At 35.9% G+C, this 18,945-nt stretch overlaps 2 protein-coding genes across 2 annotated transcripts; both read left to right on the plus strand.

Moving 5' to 3' along the window:
- The first annotated feature begins 24 nt into the window (after positions 1-24).
- LOC145910919 (uncharacterized) lies at positions 25-18,672 on the plus strand. Its single transcript, XM_082998137.1, has 38 exons — positions 25-211; positions 355-474; positions 563-730; positions 799-918; positions 1,171-1,338; positions 1,482-1,601; positions 1,690-1,857; positions 1,926-2,045; positions 2,297-2,464; positions 2,608-2,727; positions 2,816-2,983; positions 3,127-3,246; positions 3,335-3,502; positions 3,571-3,690; positions 3,942-4,109; positions 4,253-4,372; positions 4,461-4,628; positions 4,697-4,816; positions 5,587-5,754; positions 5,823-5,942; positions 6,194-6,361; positions 6,507-6,626; positions 6,715-6,882; positions 6,951-7,070; positions 7,321-7,488; positions 7,633-7,752; positions 7,841-8,008; positions 8,077-8,196; positions 16,093-16,260; positions 16,538-16,657; positions 16,752-16,919; positions 16,980-17,099; positions 17,249-17,416; positions 17,580-17,699; positions 17,763-17,930; positions 17,989-18,111; positions 18,221-18,385; positions 18,545-18,672. The coding sequence occupies exons 1-38, from the start codon at positions 25-27 to the stop codon at positions 18,670-18,672; spliced, it is 5,499 nt and encodes a 1,832-aa protein (XP_082854263.1).
- LOC145911230 (putative phosphoglycerate kinase) lies at positions 10,491-11,648 on the plus strand. Its single transcript, XM_082998506.1, has one exon. The coding sequence runs from the start codon at positions 10,491-10,493 to the stop codon at positions 11,631-11,633; it is 1,143 nt and encodes a 380-aa protein (XP_082854632.1). The 3' UTR covers positions 11,634-11,648.
- Positions 18,673-18,945: the final 273 nt, after the last annotated feature.

The raw sequence follows: 18,945 nt of genomic DNA on the forward strand, positions 1-18,945 counted from the left end.
AACAGAAGAGTCTGGCCAGAAACTATGAACAATTATTTTACAGATCTATGCCTCAAACAACCCAACCAACTGGATTTTGGAGATGGCATTTTAGTGCAGTTTCTTTGCCCAGCTGGTTGTCAACAAACCTCATCACGTTTATGGGGAACAGAAGTTTATACAGATGATTCTTACATCTGTGCAGCTGCAATTCATGATGGAATAATTTCTGGTAAAGTTTTCTTTTGTGATTTGTTTCACTTAATTTGCTACAATGGAATGCTGTGGCTGATTTCTGTACAAAGGCATTTCATTTTTCTGTCAATCAAAGACTTGCAAATATTTAAAAAAGCATAATACTATTTTCACTTTCAGACACTGGTGGATTGGTCACTGTATATCTAACTAGTGGATTAACATCTTATGCTGGAAGCACTCAAAATGGAATCACCAGTAAATCTTTTGGAAGTTGGTCACGATCATTTACTTTTAGCAGTAAGTTGGTCAATGAAATCCCAATGTTTTCTTTGTTGGTTTGTTATAGCCAACCTATTTGACAAAAAACTTACATTTCCATTTTCAGATCCTTGCACTAAACAAGCTAATCAGTTGGAATTTGATGGAGAAAGCTCTGCATCATACTCTTGTCCATCTGGTTGTCAACAAACCTCATCACGTTTATGGGGAACAGAAGTTTATACAGATGATTCTTACATCTGTGCAGCTGCTATTCATTATGGTGTAATTTCAGGTTACTTATTTTTTCATGTGAATGTATTTAGGATTAGAAATATAACATGATGTTGAAACATATCTTAGATTCCGGTGGAATAGTCACTGTGACTAAACTAGGAGGGATGACATCGTACAAAGGAAGTAAACAGAATGGAATTACCAGTAAATCTTATGGAAGCTGGAGTGGATCTTTTACTTTCAAAAGTATGATGTAACTTCCTAATTTTACATTTCATTGTCATCAGAAAGAATTTTTCTTTTTCTGAAAAGCTTCAAAAAAAAAATTAATGTACCAAAAATAAAATCCCTCTCAATTTATTATCTGATTTCATTGGTTTATAGTGGTGCTGTAGTGACTTGACATTAATATTATCTGTGCAGTTAAATCAATTTCTTACAAAAATTCAAAGCAAAACAGAAGAGTCTGGCCAGAAACTATTAACAATTATTTTACAGATCTATGCCTCAAACAACCCAACCAACTGGATTTTGGAGATGGCATTTTAGTGCAGTTTCTTTGCCCAGCTGGTTGTCAACAAACCTCATCACGTTTATGGGGAACAGAAGTTTATACAGATGATTCTTACATCTGTGCAGCTGCAATTCATGATGGAAAAATTTCTGGTAAAGTTTTCTTTTGTGATTTGTTTCACTTAATTTGCTACAATGGAATGCTGTGGCTGATTTCTGTACAAAGGCATTTCATTTTTCTGTCAATCAAAGACTTGCAAATATTTAAAAAAGCATAATACTATTATCACTTTCAGACACTGGTGGATTGGTCACTGTATATCTAACTAGTGGATTAACATCTTATGCTGGAAGCACTCAAAATGGAATCACCAGTAAATCTTTTGGAAGTTGGTCACGATCATTTACTTTTAGCAGTAAGTTGGTCAATGAAATCCCAATGTTTTCTTTGTTGGTTTGTTATAGCCAACCTATTTGACAAAAAACTTACATTTCCATTTTCAGATCCTTGCACTAAACAAGCTAATCAGTTGGAATTTGATGGAGAAAGCTCTGCATCATACTCTTGTCCATCTGGTTGTCAACAAACCTCATCACGTTTATGGGGAACAGAAGTTTATACAGATGATTCTTACATCTGTGCAGCTGCTATTCATGATGGTGTAATTTCAGGTTACTTATTTTTTCATGTGAGTGTATTTAGGATTAGAAATATAACATGATGTTGAAACATATCTTAGATTCCGGTGGAATAGTCACTGTGACTAAACTAGGAGGGATAACATCGTACACAGGAAGTAAACAGAATGGAATTACCAGTAAATCTTATGGAAGCTGGAGTGGATCTTTTACTTTCAAAAGTATGATGTAACTTCCTAATTTTACATTTCATTGTCATGAGAAAGAATTTTTCTTTTTCTGAAAAGCTTCAAAAAAAAATTAATGTACCAAAAATAAAATCCCTCTCAATTTATTATCTGATTTCATTGGTTTATAGTGGTGCTGTAGTGACTTGACATTAATATTATCTGTGCAGTTAAATCAATTTCTTACAAAAATTCAAAGCAAAACAGACGAGTCTGGCCAAAAACTATTAACAATTATTTTACAGATCTATGCCTCAAACAACCCAACCAAATGGATTTTGGAGATGTCATTTTAGTGCAGTTTCTTTGCCCAGCTGGTTGTCAACAAACCTCATCACGTTTATGGGGAACAGAAGTTTATACAGATGATTCTTACATCTGTGCAGCTGCAATTCATGATGGAAAAATTTCTGGTAAAGTTTTCTTATGTGATTTGTTTTACTTAATTTGCTACAATGGAATGCTGTGTGTGATTTCTGTACAAAGGCATTTTATTTTTCTGTCAATCAAAAACTTGCAAATATTTAAAAAAGCATAATACTATTATCACTTTCAGACACTGGTGGATTGGTCACTGTATATCTAACTAGTGGATTAACATCTTATGCTGGAAGCACTCAAAATGGAATCACCAGTAAATCTTTTGGAAGTTGGTCACGATCATTTACTATTAGCAGTAAGTTGGTCAATGAAATCCCAATGTTTTCTTTGTTGGTTTGTTATAGCCAACCTATTTGACAAAAAACTTACATTTCCATTTTCAGATCCTTGCACTAAGCAAGCTAATCAGTTGGAATTTGATGGAGAAAACTCTGCATCATACACTTGTCCATCTGGTTGTCAACAAACCTCATCACGTTTATGGGGAACAGAAGTTTATACAGATGATTCTTACATCTGTGCAGCTGCAATTCATGATGGAAAAATTTCGGGTAAAGTTTTCTTATGTGATTTGTTTCACTTAATTTGCTACAATGGAATGCTGTGTCTGATTTCTGCACAAAGGCATTTTATTTTTCTGTCAATCAAAGACTTGCAAATATTCAAAAAAGCATAATACTATTATCACTTTCAGACACTGGTGGATTAGTCACTGTATATCTAACTAGTGGATTAACATCTTATGCTGGAAGCACTCAAAATGGAATCACCAGTAAATCTTTTGGAAGTTGGTCACGATCATTTACTTTTAGCAGTAAGTTGGTCAATGAAATCCCAATGTTTTCTTTGTTGGTTTGTTATAGCCAACCTACTTGACAAAAAACTTACATTTCCATTTTCAGATCCTTGCACTAAACAAGCTAAACAGTTGGAATTTGATGGAGAAAGCTCTGCATCATACACTTGTCCATCTGGTTGTCAACAAACCTCATCACGTTTATGGGGAACAGAAGTTTATACAGATGATTCTTACATCTGTGCAGCTGCTATTCATGATGGTGTAATTTCAGGTTACTTATTTTTTCATGTGAATGTATTTAGGATTAGAAATATAACATGATGTTGAAACATATCTTAGATTCCGGTGGAATAGTCACTGTGACTAAACTTGGAGGGATGACATCGTACAAAGGAAGTAAACAGAATGGAATTACCAGTAAATCTTATGGAAGCTGGAGTGGATCTTTTACTTCCAAAAGTATGATGTAACTTCCTAATTTTACATTTCATTGTGATCAGAATGAATTTTTCTTTTTCTGAAAAGCTTCAAAAAAAAATTAATGTACCAAAAATAAAATCCCTCTCAATTTATTATCTGATTTCAGTGGTTTATAGTGGTGCTGTAGTGACTTGACATTAATATTATCTGTGCAGTTAAATCAATTTCTTACAAAAATTCAAAGCAAAACAGAAGAGTCTGGCCAGAAAGTATTAACAATTATTTTACAGATCTATGCCTCAAACAACCCAACCAACTGGATTTTGGAGATGGCATGTTAGTGCAGTTTCTTTGCCCAGCTGGTTGTCAACAAACCTCATCACGTTTATGGGGAACAGAAGTTTATACAGATGATTCTTACATCTGTGCAGCTGCAATTCATGATGGAATAGTTTCTGGTAAAGTTTTCTTTTGTGATTTGTTTCACTTAATTTGCTACAATGGAATGCTGTGTCTGATTTCTGTACAAAGGCATTTTATTTTTCTGTCAATCAAAGACTTGCAAATATTTAAAAAAGCATAATACTATTATCACTTTCAGACACTGGTGGATTGGTCACTGTATATCTAACTAGTGGATTAACATCTTATGCTGGAAGCACTCAAAATGGAATCACCAGTAAATCTTTTGGAAGTTGGTCACGATCATTTACTTTTAGCAGTAAGTTGGTCAATGAAATCCCAATGTTTTCTTTGTTGGTTTGTTATAGCCAACCTATTTGACAAAAAACTTACATTTCCATTTTCAGATCCTTGCACTAAACAAGCTAATCAGTTGGAATTTGATGGAGAAAACTCTGCATCATACACTTGTCCATCTGGTTGTCAACAAACCTCATCACGTTTATGGGGAACAGAAGTTTATACAGATGATTCTTACATCTGTGCAGCTGCTATTCATGATGGTGTAATTTCAGGTTACTTATTTTTTCATGTGAATGTATTTAGGATTAGAAATATAACATGATGTTGAAACATATCTTAGATTCCGGTGGAATAGTCACTGTGACTAAACTTGGAGGGATGACATCGTACAAAGGAAGTAAACAGAATGGAATTACCAGTAAATCTTATGGAAGCTGGAGTGGATCTTTTACTTTCAAAAGTATGATGTAACTTCCTAATTTTACATTTCATTGTCATCAGAAAAAATTTTTCTTTTTCTGAAAAGCTTCAAAAAAAAATTAATGTACCAAAAATAAAATCCCTCTCAATTTATTATCTGATTTCAGTGGTTTATAGTGGTGCTGTAGTGACTTGAAATTAATATTATCTGTGCAGTTAAATCAATTTCTTACAAAAATTCAAAGCAAAATAGAAGAGTCTGGCCAGAAACTATTAACAATTATTTTACAGATCTATGCCTCAAACAACCCAACCAACTGGATTTTGGAGATGGCATGTTAGTGCAGTTTCTTTGCCCAGCTGGTTGTCAACAAACCTCATCACGTTTATGGGGAACAGAAGTTTATACAGATGATTCTTACATCTGTGCAGCTGCAATTCATGATGGAATAATTTCTGGTAAAGTTTTCTTTTGTGATTTGTTTCACTTAATTTGCTACAATGGAATGCTGTGTCTGATTTCTGTACAAAGGCATTTTATTTTTCTGTCAATCAAAGACTTGCAAATATTTAAAAAAGCATAATACTATTATCACTTTCAGACACTGGTGGATTGGTCACTGTATATCTAACTAGTGGATTAACATCTTATGCTGGAAGCACTCAAAATGGAATCACCAGTAAATCTTTTGGAAGTTGGTCACGATCATTTACTTTTAGCAGTAAGTTGGTCAATGAAATCCCAATGTTTTTTTTGTTGGTTTGTTATAGCCAACCTATTTGACAAAAAACTTACATTTCCATTTTCAGATCCTTGCACTAAACAAGCTAATCAGTTGGAATTTGATGGAGAAAACTCTGCATCATACACTTGTCCATCTGGTTGTCAACAAACCTCATCACGTTTATGGGGAACAGAAGTTTATACAGATGATTCTTACATCTGTGCAGCTGCTATTCATGATGGTGTAATTTCAGGTTACTTATTTTTTTATGTGAATGTATTTAGGATTAGAAATATAACATGATGTTGAAACATATCTTAGATTCCGGTGGAATAGTCACTGTGACTAAACTTGGAGGGATGACATCGTACAAAGGAAGTAAACAGAATGGAATTACCAGTAAATCTTATGGAAGCTGGAGTGGATCTTTTACTTTCAAAAGTATGATGTAACTTCCTATTTTTGCATTTCATTGTCATCAGAAAGAATTTTTCTTTTTCTGAAAAGCTTAAAAAAAAAATTAATGTACCAAAAATAAAATCCCTCTCAATTTATTATCTGATTTCAGTGGTTTATAGTGGTGCTGTAGTGACTTGACATTAATATTATCTGTGCAGTTAAATCAATTTCTTACAAAAATTTAAAGCAAAACAGAAGAGTCTGACCAGAAACTATTAACAATTATTTTTCAGATCTATGCCTCAAACAACCCAACCAACTGGATTTTGGAGATGGCATTTTAGTGCAGTTTCTTTGCCCAGCTGGTTGTCAACAAACCTCATCACGTTTATGGGGAACTGAAGTTTATACAGATGATTCTTACATCTGTGCAGCTGCAATTCATGATGGAATAATTTCTGGTAAAGTTTTCTTTTGTGATTTGTTTCACTTAATTTGCTACATTGGAATGCTGTGTGTGATTTCTGTACAAAGGCATTTTATTTTTCTGTCAATCAAAGACTTGCAAATATTCAAAAAAAAGGATAATACTATTATCACTTTCAGACACTGGTGGATTGGTCACTGTATATCTAACTAGTGGATTAACATCTTATGCTGGAAGCACTCGAAATGGAATCACCAGTAAATCTTTTGGAAGTTGGTCACGATCATTTACATTTAGCAGTAAGTTGGTCAATGAAATCTCAATGTTTTCTTTGTTGGTTTGTTATAGCCAACCTATTTGACAAAAAACTTACATTTCCATTTTCAGATCCTTGCACTAAACGAGGTAAACAGTTGGAATTTGATGGAGAAAACTCTGCATCATACACTTGTCCATCTGGTTGTCAACAAACCTCATCACGTTTATGGGGAACAGAAGTTTATACAGATGATTCTTACATCTGTGCAGCTGCTATTCATGATGGTGTAATTTCAGGTTACTTATTTTTTCATGTGAATGTATTTAGGATTAGAAATATAACATGATGTTGAAACATATCTTAGATTCCGGTGGAATAGTCACTGTGACTAAACTTGGAGGGATGACATCGTACAAAGGAAGTAAACAGAATGGAATTACCAGTAAATCTTATGGAAGCTGGAGTGGATCTTTTACTTTCAAAAGTATGATGTAACTTCTAAATCTACATTTTATTGTCATCAGAAAGAATTTTTCTTTTTCTGAAAAGCTTAAAAAAAAAATTAATGTACCAAAAATAAAATCCCTCTCAATTTATTATCTGATTTCAGTGGTTTATAGTGGTGCTGTAGTGACTTGACATTAACATTATCTGTGCAGTTAAATCAATTTCTTACAAAAATTCAAAGCAAAACAGAAGAGTCTGGCCAGAATCTATTAACAATTATTTTACAGATCTATGCCTCAAACAACCCAACCAACTGGATTTTGGAGATGGCATTTTAGTGCAGTTTCTTTGCCCAGCTGGTTGTCAACAAACCTCATCACGTTTATGGGGAACAGAAGTTTATACAGATGATTCTTACATCTGTGCAGCTGCAATTCATGATGGTGTAATTTCTGGTAAAGTTTTCTTTTGTGATTTGTTTCACTTAATTTGCTACAATGGAATGCTGTGTGTGATTTCTGTACAAAGGCATTTTATTTTTCTGTCAATCAAAGACTTGCAAATATTTAAAAAATGCATAATACTATTATCACTTTCAGACACTGGTGGATTGGTCACTGTATATCTAACTAGTGGATTAACATCTTATACAGGAAGCACTCAAAATGGAATCACCAGTAAATCTTTTGGAAGTTGGTCACGATCATTTACTTTTAGCAGTAAGTTGGTCAATGAAATCCCAAAGATTTCTTTGTTGGTTTGTTATAGCCAACCTATTTGACATAAAACTTACATTTCCATTTTCAGATCCTTGCACTAAACGAGCTAAACAGTTGGAATTTGATGGAGAAAGCTCTGCATCATACACTTGTCCATCTGGTTGTCAACAAACCTCATCACGTTTATGGGGAACAGAAGTTTATACAGATGATTCTTACATCTGTGCAGCTGCAATTCATGATGGTGTAATTTCAGGTTACTTATTTTTTCATGTGAATGTATTTAGGATTAGAAATATAACATGATGTTGAAACATATCTTAGATTCTGGTGGAATAGTCACTGTGACTAAACTTGGAGGGATGACATCGTACAAAGGAAGTAAACAGAATGGAATTACCAGTAAATCTTATGGAAGCTGGAGTGGATCTTTTTCATTGAAAGGTGTGGTTTAAATTTCTTGTAGTTTATTTTGATAAGAGGAAGTCAATGTCTATGGTGTCACAGTTCTGCATGGTTTGGGTCAATGTTCATTAATCAGGTTCGTATGAAACCAGGGATGTTTCTTTCCAGTGTAAATGAAATTTCTGGAGTGGTAATTTATGATGCATTTATTTGGTATCCAACTGACACTGGCTATTGTCGGTGGCATTTTGCAGTCATAGGGTTTTTAAGATTTTTGCCTATCTTACATCCAACAATCAATGGCATCACCTCTAAAAAAGTTGCACGTTTTTTTAAATGAAATGCAACAGGTTGAATGAAATTGTGTAAAAAGTTATTAGGGGTGAACATAAATGATAAATATTAAGAAGCACTGGTTTAGCTGACTGTTTTCCCACCTTTTTTTTTGTTCTCGACCCTTTGTGACGATTTTAACACAGGCTTTAACCACCTTGGTCTCTCTTTATATACATCGGGTTCAACACCAGGCTTTAAATATCTGCTTTAAAAACTGGTAAGGTGAAAGTGGACTTTGTTACAGACATTTACTAAATATATGCTTGAATTTGTATCAAAGCAAATATTATTATTGCACAAACCACACTTTTGTCTCGAAATGCCAACATCAGACGTGTAAGGCATGTAAATAATTTGTTTCAATTATTTTGTGTTTATTGGTTCCATATGGTTGCATACACACTGTATTTCGCAACAAGGACTACTTATTTCGCTGTCCTAACGTCGCAATCTGATCAGAGCGATGCCGATGCAACTTATTTTAATATTTGAAAAATACACCTGTTTTGGCGTTTGATGTAAATTGTGCCTAAATGGACTTATACGACCCCAGTTTAGGTATAGTTGATTAACTTTTTTTTCTGTTCCAAGGCATTTACGTTAATTGCGTAAAACAAGGAAGAGAGCTCGATTATGAAGAAGATGGTTTCGCAACACTTACTTGCCCGCCGAAATGCAAAGACATTACAAACCGCCTTTGGGGAACTGACACTTACACAGATGATTCGTATGTGTGTGCTGCAGCATTTCACGCCGGCCATCTGACAGGTAACGTGGAAAGGTTAAATTTAGCCAACACGGCGAACTGCCCTGTAGTTCATCCTTATAGCATGCTATGTGTTATCTAACTTCCTGTACTTGGTATAGGTACAATCTTGTCGTGTAGAATGCAAACATATCGTACATACAACGCAACTTTTTCTCGTGATGATGGTTAACAAATGATGCATATACTCGTTAATAGTCTATAGCGCTCAACTTTTTTGTAGCCAAACCAATATCTGAAACTGAGGAGAATCCGGTCGTTTTGACAAGATAAAATGATTAATTTCACTCAACATAATTAGAACACAAATTTTGTACAATGAACCGGGTTGCATTACAGCACACGTTGTCACGATGTGCTAAACCTTAAAATGCTGTCGGCTTTGTGCGGTTTCTTACAAATAAAATCGAAAGAGAAGACAGTACATGTACAGACAAATTAAATATTGTCCTTCAAAATAAACCAACCCTCATTGAAAAGTTCTTGAAAACGAAAACTATTTTTATTGGCCTAATGTATACGGAAACGCAATGCGTTGTGACCAATGATGGTAATTTATTTACCTATACCACCTTACATGTCTGTAAGTAACTAAATATTACTATGTTGTCAGGTTCAATCGGTGGAACCGTCCGTGTGATTAAATCCGGTGCCCAATCAAGCTATGATGGTTCAACACAAAATAGAATTACTTCAAATTCGTACGGATACTGGGGAGGCTCGTTCCAATTTGAGCCTTAATTAACGGTTTTTCCTGTCGGTTATTGCAGTGTGGTTACTTTTGCATTGTTGTAAATACATTTATCTGCAGTTATGTTGTGGTTTGGTACTTTTGAAATCATTGTTCGAACTGTTTGCGAGTTTCCTATCTCTTGGTATGCAAAAAGTCTTTTGATCTCCTGGACATCATGCGTGACGGAGTTTCTCCAAGAGAATAAAAGAAACAAAGAACAGAGGAGCCGTTGCGTTACCATAAGAGTTTACAATGGTGTAAATTGCCTCCAAGGTCATGCAGTGCCGCAAAAATGTTTGCAATGTGACTTAAGAAAATACAGTACATGCTTCATCAACTACAGATTTTGCTGTTGCAGGTATACGTGCCTGGGTTCACGTAATGCTAGTGCCTGGGTTCACGTAATGCTATTTTGTTTCTTACAATTCAATGTGTGATGTTTATCAAACTTTACTGTGTATTTAAGGTAGGCTTTTTTTGATCAAATAATTTACAGAAATGGCATTAAACAAACTTTCAATAGACCAGTTGAATGTGGCAGACAAAAGGGTCTTAATGAGGGTAGACTTCAATGTTCCCCTCAAAAATGGAAAAATCACCAACAATCAACGTATAGTTGCTGCATTGCCTTCCATCAAACATTGTTTGGAAAATGGAGCAAAGTCTGTTGTTTTGATGAGTCATCTTGGAAAGCCAGATGGAAGAAAACAAGAAAAGTTTTCATTGGCACCTGTTGCGGCAGAGCTGAAAACTCTTCTAATGACCAATATTGTTTTTCTCGATGATTGTGTTGGGAAAGATGTTGAAGAAAAATGCGCCAGTCCACCAAAAGGTTCTGTGATTTTGTTAGAGAACCTTCGTTTCCATGTGGAAGAAGAGGGCAAGGGTGTAGAAGAAGATGGACAAAAAATGAAAGCTGATCCTCAAAAGGTCAAAGAGTTTCGTGAAAGCCTGACAAAACTTGGTGATCTATATGTAAATGATGCATTTGGCACTGCTCATAGAGCACACAGTTCAACGGCGGGTGTTAATCTTGAAAAAAGAGCATGTGGCTTTCTTGTCAAAAAAGAGCTAAACTACTTCCGAAAGGCACTTGATAATCCGCAATCACCATTTCCTGCAATTTTGGGAGGTGCTAAAGTAGAGTATAAGATACAACTGATAAGAAACATGTTGTCCAAGGTTAACGAAATGATTATTGGTGGAGGAATGGCATTTACCTTTCTTAAAGTTATAAACAACATGAAGATTGGCAAGTCACTTTACGATGAAAAAGGAGCCGGCATTGTCTTGGAATTGATGGAACTAGCAAAAACACACAATGTTAAGGTTCACCTGCCCACAGATTTTGTAACAGGCAGCAAGTTTGATGAAAATGCTGAGGTGGGGTATTCAACTGTGGAAGGTGGCATTGAAGGTGATTGGCTGGGCATGGACATCGGTAAAGAAAGCAACAAGATCTTTGCTGAAGTGATTCAAAGGGCTAAAACAATTGTTTGGAATGGACCACCAGGTGTGTTTGAATTTCCCAACTTTGCATCTGGTACCAAATCGATGATGGATGAAGTAGTTGCTGTGACGGCTAAGGGAGCGACCACTATTATTGGTGGTGGTGACACTGCCACATGCTGTGCAAAGTAGAATACGGAGGATAAAGTTAGCTATGTCAGCACTGGGGGTGGTGCAAGTCTGGAGTTGTTTGAGGGCAAAGTTCTGCCTGGAGTGCAAAGCCTTTCTGATAACTGTAGTTGAACAATATTCTTTCAAAGCTGCTACTCACTAATGCTGGAGTTCCGCAAAGTTCAATCCTTTTTTTGATTTATGTTGATGACATTTCCAACAATTTAACTTCCGACGATACAGCTATCTACTACTCTGAAAAACGTCCCATTCAACTTCAAAAAGTGTTACAGCGAGATCTTAACCCACTTGACCAATGGGCTTCCACCTGGGCGATTAATTTCAATCCATCCTAATCTAAAGTTTTATCAATTTGTAAAAGTTCATCTCGTCCCAAAATTTTCTTCAAAGGTGTAGTTTTTCCGTAAACTTACGCTCATACTTATCTTGGACTTATATTTACATACTTTCGTGGCACAATCACATTCGCTTTACTTGTCACAAAGCGCTAAGTATGGCGACTTTCTGTTCGGCAATTGCAATGTCTCGGATGGTGAACTGCTTGAAAATGTGCAAAACGATTCGGCTAAACCAATATTAGGCTGTATGAAGACCACATCACATAAGAAGTATTACAGGACCTCGGCTTCACACCCCTCCACGTTCGTCGCAATGTTCATGCGTTAGCACAATTTTCTAAAGTTTTTATAAAATTTTGGCCACAGTCCACTGAACATCAACCCTAAGCATTTTCGCCGCTGCACCTGTAATGTCGTTGAAACCACGGAACATTTGTTGCTTAATTGTCTCTTAGCAGTTCTTCCTTGCAACTCTTTGTTGTCCGCGGCTTCATATATTTTGTCTGAAAACGTTAAGTTCAATGCCTCATTTCTTCGCAATCTCTCTCCCCATGCAATTGTTCGTTTCATGCTTTTTGGTCATCCTGATTTAACTGAAGCAAATACCTTGTCTCTGTTTAGTGTAGTTAACGAGTATCTGCGTGTTTTCAAACGATTTTGATATCAACGACACATAGTTTTGTTATCTGGTTTGTTTTGCATTTTATCCTTCGTATATATGAATATCGCTTATCCTTTCTCTGAAAATACGTTTACTTTCCTTGTATGGTGACACGAAAAAGGCACATTTTAGTTTTCGGACTGTCGCCTGATTGTCATTAAATAATAATAAAAAAAACAAAAAAAAACAGTAGTTTGTAATCAAAATCCAGTTCAATTTGTTCTTGAAAGTTCACAATGCGTGTTTACAACTGTTTTGCTTATTTGTTTAACATGTTAAGTATTGTTTTGACTGTTTGTTTCAGTTGAATGTGTAGCATCTCGTATTGATCGTTAAAAATTGCTTGTAGTAACCGCATTTTGTTTAAAGTCACGCCAATTTATTCAAACTGTCAGACTGTCGCCACAAAAAAAAACGTTGCATGTATTGTGTATCGTTTTCTCGTATTTTCACTTCCCTTTTTGTTTTACAATCACCGAACTCGTACCTGCACCGCCAAACAACCCCTGCTTGGAACCTCTAATCATTCTTTCTCTCTTCTTTTAAACCTTCGTCCTTTATAAGCCGTCACATTCTCAATCATGGGTTATGTTGAATATGTTCATTTGTTGTTATGTTAACAACCTGATCACCGCATTAATACTGAGGCTTTAAAATACTCTGTATAGCCTACTGTACGAATAAAACATCGCGCATTTTTAGTTACATATTTTGTTGCGCCTCATTTAAAGTCAGACTGTTAGTATATGAATTTTCGGTGTTTGTCGCTTTGCTGGCATTGGAGTTACTCTGAATCAGATAACGCAATAATAATAGTAAGGCAGTTTATCGAAGGATTTATTTTTGGTGACCCTGGCGTGATTAACCACCTTACATGTTCGTACGTGACTAAATATTACTATGTTGTCAGGTTCAGTCGGTGGAACCGTCCGTGTGATTAAATCCGGTGCCTAATCAAGCTATGATGGTTCAACACAAAATACAATTACTTTAAATTCGTACGGACACTGCATGGGCAGACTCGTTCCATGTTGAGCCTTAATTAACGGTTTTTCCTGTCGGTTATTGGAGTGTGGTTACTTTTGCACTGTTTTACGTTATAGCTTGGTAAAGATTAGGGATAATGCTTCTCTCAAGCTTACAAGTACATAGGAAATGATCCAACCTAGTTTAAAACTGTCCAGACCTGTATTTCTCTGGGTATAAAGTATCGGAGCCAGGTAACAAAGCAGTTGTAACAGTGCATAATTTTTCAATGTGTATAACTGTATGTTCTGATACCCTAGTGCTGGGCTTCTTAAACTTTTTCGTTCTGCGACCCCAATTTGAAAGAACAATTTTCTTTGCAACCTTGTGGCGTGGCTCGTGGCGTGGTCGGTTCACCTTTGTAGAAGCACGCTTAAGTTCCCCTTTTTCACCATTTTAATTAAAACTGTCTCCAAAATTTCAACGTGATTTAGCGATAAACATTTCGACAAAGCACGATCATACCTCTGGTGTAGCAGAGCGTACAAACATATAGCCCAAGGCCCAAGTTAAAGTTATGCATATACAAACGGTGTTTTTCTCCGAAACTGATTCCTGGTTAAATGCAGTTTAGCCATTGCAAGAAAAATTCGGAACGTGGAGATATTGGTATGTTTCGAAGTACGATGAAAGGTCGCATTTTGACAGTATTGGTGGTCTTGCATGCTACACTTGGGATTAGAGCAAGTAAGAGCTTCGTTATAGTTGGCGTAGGCCCTATATCATGATTTTTCTGACATATCCTGGATTTTAGTGTTAAAGAGGATAGTTGGGCAAAAAGTACTTTAATTTTAAAGATTTTTACCATGACACATCTTATACCCTGTGATGGACATAAAAAAATCGCAAATTGGTGTATTGATTATGGATCTTTGGTGTAAATTCGCACTATGGACGTACCTTTTAGGCCGGGTCCACACTCACGCTTTGCGCCGGCGGATTCTTTGTTTGTTTTAATGTCCCGAGCGTACGCCGGCTCGGGACATTCTGCCCCGTTTTATAAAGCACCTAGAACCAAGATCTCTTCCCGAATAATTGTATTCATTTCTGTTATCTTCTTCATTACGACGGTACATTACAGCTTTCAATACAACGTTGATAGGATGCCAGCAAATAGAATCAAATAGAATGAATTAGAATGGATTAGAATGAATTTACCGGTCTAACCTGGGCTTTTTAACGCTCTCCATCATGAGAGCTGATTGGTCAATAATGTCACGTGATATCATGAGGCGCTTGAAGTAATATAATACAAGAACATAGGTGTGATGTGACATAAGCATAGGAGAACATTTTATGTGGTAAACAGGATGTTGAATGAATCACTTTACTCGAGAACATTCGATGAATTTATCATATGGGCCGCAGTATGGGATTATGCAGTGCATGTGCAAAGCGCTGGCCTCTGTGACGTATGTTACACACGCAAGACATTACGCAATACAAGCACTGTTTTCTGTGACGTATGTTACAAGGTCAAAAAATTTTCGCCAAAGTTGTATTACACATGAGTGTATGTAACAAAGAAATCTGTGCGCTATAATATGAACGCTATAATTTAGTGAAGTATTTCAACTCAAAGGTAGCCTATAACCAAAAATAACTGGTGGTTGCTCTGTTTACACCTGACCATCAAAATTTGCACAGATTTCTATTTTTCACAGACTTATTAGTGAATCAAACCCGGTGTAGTAGTATTCTCCGCACCTTGTAGGGGGCACGACTCATCCCAAATCTCAATAAAGTTGTTAGTTAGGGTTTTCGATTTTATGTGTTTTTCCTTTTCGGTACCTTTTTTTTCCCGCGCAAAGTGTTCGCTGGCGCGCGTATTCTTCTGCAACCTCGGGCGTGTGGATTGGTCTGCACAACCCGCTGGTATTAAAAATACCCAAGATTAAAAGTAGTAATGAAATTCAATATGTCGTCTAACCAAAAAAATTTTGCACGAAGATACTACCATGCAGATGAACAAGCAACAAAATTGTACGGACATTGATAAAATCCCGTCAAGGAACTAAACACACGCATGTCCCTATTTCCTTATCTGAGCGATATTTGTAAAGAAGTTTTTGTGAAAAGAGCGTGTCTGCTTGTGGGCGTTTAATTATTTATTTATTACTGCCCAACTTCCGATTTATTCTCACTTAAATTTGATGGTGTGTGACTATTGAAGCTTTCCTTAAAAAACGCTTCTTTTTCAGATCCCGGAAGTTACAATACAGCATATTATTTGGCTGGATTATATGCCGGATCTTACACATTTGGAAGTAGTGAGTGACACAGCAAAAAATATATAAACTGATGTTTATTACAAAAAATGAGAAAAAAATATGCTATGTAGCTGTATTATTCTGCCAAGACATTTTTATTTGTGGCATTTAGTTAGAGTAACTTGGAACTATTGTGCAAAAACTTACCCACCATCACTTTGTAGATTTATGTATCAAACAAGCCAACCAGCTAGATTTTGGAGATGGTACAATAGCACAATTCACCTGTCCAGCTGGTTGTCATCAATTAACTGATCGTGTGTGGGGAACTGGAACTTACACAGATGATTCTTATATTTGTGCAGCAGCTATTCATGATGGGCAGATTTACAGTATATAACTTGCCTATTTTGTGCATAGATCTTTTTGTATAGATCTCACTGGGTTTATGGTCAATAAAGTTTGTGTGCTCTTTAGTTTTTGCACAAAATGATTGCAAAGTAAAATAACCTATAGTGTGATGTGTTTTTTTCGTGTCCCTTATTTAGCACCATTCACTGTATGTGTTATGTGCATTCACTGTATAGTATACTATTCATGAACATTCCGCTCTTAATCTAAAACAAACATCCACTGGAATGAAAATATATGTAATAATCTTTTTTCTAGATTCTGGTGGGGTGGTCAATGTTCACCTAACTAGTGGATTATCATTTTATACTGGAAGTTCTCAAAATGGAATCACCAGTAAACCATATGGAAGCTGGTCAAGATCGTTTAATTTTATTGGTAACTGTAAGTGGATCAATAATATCTTAGAATTTTGCATAGTTTTGTTGTGTTAGAGTTCATGTTCAGACAAAAAATTATATTTTATTGACAGATGCTTGCATAAAACAAGCTAATCAGTTGGAGTTTCTTGGAGAAAACATTGCTTTACACTATTGTCCAGCTGGTTGCCAACAAACATCCTCTCGCTTATGGGGAACTGGAGTTTTTACAGATGATTCTTACGTCTGTGCAGCTGCTATTCATGATGGTGTTATTTCAGGTTATTTATTTTTGTACATATGTTTCAGTGGTTCAGTCAATATTTAAAATTTTTGTTTAGATTTTGGTGGAATTGTAACTATAATTAAAATTGTGGGACTATCATCATATACTGGAAGTAAGCAGAATGGAATTTTGAGTAAATTTTATGGGAGCTGGAGTGGATCATTCACTTTTCAAAGTATGAACTATATGTGCTGCAAGTTTTGTATGTCACTGCACATAGGGGCCGATTTTTTCACAAACCAAAAGAGTGACACATTTTGTTTGACTTTCTTTAAAAAACATGCAGTAAAATTATTTTCATGTGAAACTATATTCACTTCACAGATTTTTGCATCAAACAAGCGAATCAGCTCAATTTTGGAGATAGCACAACAATGCAGTTCCCTTGCCCATCTGGTTGCCAACAAACATCAAATCATTTGTGGGGAACTGTTATTTACACAGATGACTCTTATATTTGTGCGGCAGCAATTCATGATGGTCAAATTTCTGGTAAATTGGCATCTATTCTTTTTGTAGATTGTTTTTACATTATGTGCTACTAATCAATTTTTTGTTAAATGTTTACTGGTATGTGTTGAACTGATGTTATTTCAGAACAAACATGCATACAGCAACAATTTTACAAAAATATATAATCCTAATCTTCATTCAGACAATGGTGGGTTAGTCACTGTCTATCTAACAAGTGGATTATCATCTTATGCTGGTAGCACTAAGAATGGAATCACCAGTAAATCTTATGGAAGTTGGTCCAGATCATTTGCTTTTAGCAGTAAATAAATTATATTTTAGCATACCATTTCTTGTGATTGAATTTTGTTTTATGTTTTATAAGATCCTTGCACAAAACAATCCAATCATTTGGAGTATGGTGGAGATGATTCTACAGCATTTACTTGCCCATCTGGTTGTCAACAAACATCATCACGTTTGTGGGGAACTGAAGTTTATACAGATGATTCTTACATTTGTGCAGCTGCTATTCATGATGGGCAAATTCCAGGTTATTTGTGTCTACTATGTTAGTAAGTACAAGATATTCATTGTACAGAATTATTTAGATTCTGGTGGAATAGTTACCTTGACTAAACTTGGGGGACTATCATCATATACTGGAAGTGAACAGAATGGAATTTCCAGTCAATCTTATGGGAGCTGGAGTGGATCTTTTACTTTTATTGGTTTGAATTACCTTTGTGTTTCTTGTATTTTTGGTCAATATTTGTATGGTGCTCAGCGTTATTTGGCGTGTCATTTATAACATTTATTTACTCTGCCAAGGCATCAATGTCAATTGCTTCAAGGAAGGCAGAGATCTTAATTATCAGGGAGGTGGTTCCGCAATACTTTATTGTCCCCCGAAATGCAGAGACATTAGTAAACGCCTTTGGGGAACTGTCACTTACACAGATGATTCGTACGTGTGTGCTGCAGCATTTCATTTCGGTAACATAACAGGTAACGGGTGACTTTTAATAATAACTGCAAACCAGTCTTGTGTTAATGAGTAAATTGGGGGTAAGTATCACCTCTTTAAGAATGCAAATCAGGGTAGCTTCTTAAAGTTTATTTATTAGAATTGGGCAATTCGTTTTAGGCATATTGCTGTATTTTCAGGTCCATTTGGTGGAACTGTCCGTGTGACAAAATCCGGTGCTGAATCAAGTTATGGTGGTTCAACACGTAATGGAATCACATCACGTTCCTACGGATACTGGGGAGGGTCATTCCACTTTGAACCGTAATTCTGACGGATTTTGGATTGCAACTACTTGTCGAGAGTTGTAAATACATTTGTTTGCAGTTTTATTTTTGGTTTCTATTTTCAAATAAAGGGGGAACGCGTCTTTACAGCCTACGTGTACTTCAACGTAGTTTGAAGTACGAAAATAGTATTTTAATGGCAAGAGCGCAAAGTGCCCTATGATTTCCTACTTTTCTTGGCTAACCAACTATACCAAATTTAGGGCGGAGATTCAGAACGGGGCTCAGGGAGTCAGAAAGGTTAAACATTCATG

Source organism: Ascidia mentula, chromosome 8 (assembly GCF_947561715.1).
Source record: "Ascidia mentula chromosome 8, kaAscMent1.1, whole genome shotgun sequence".
NCBI lineage: Eukaryota > Metazoa > Chordata > Ascidiacea > Phlebobranchia > Ascidiidae > Ascidia > Ascidia mentula.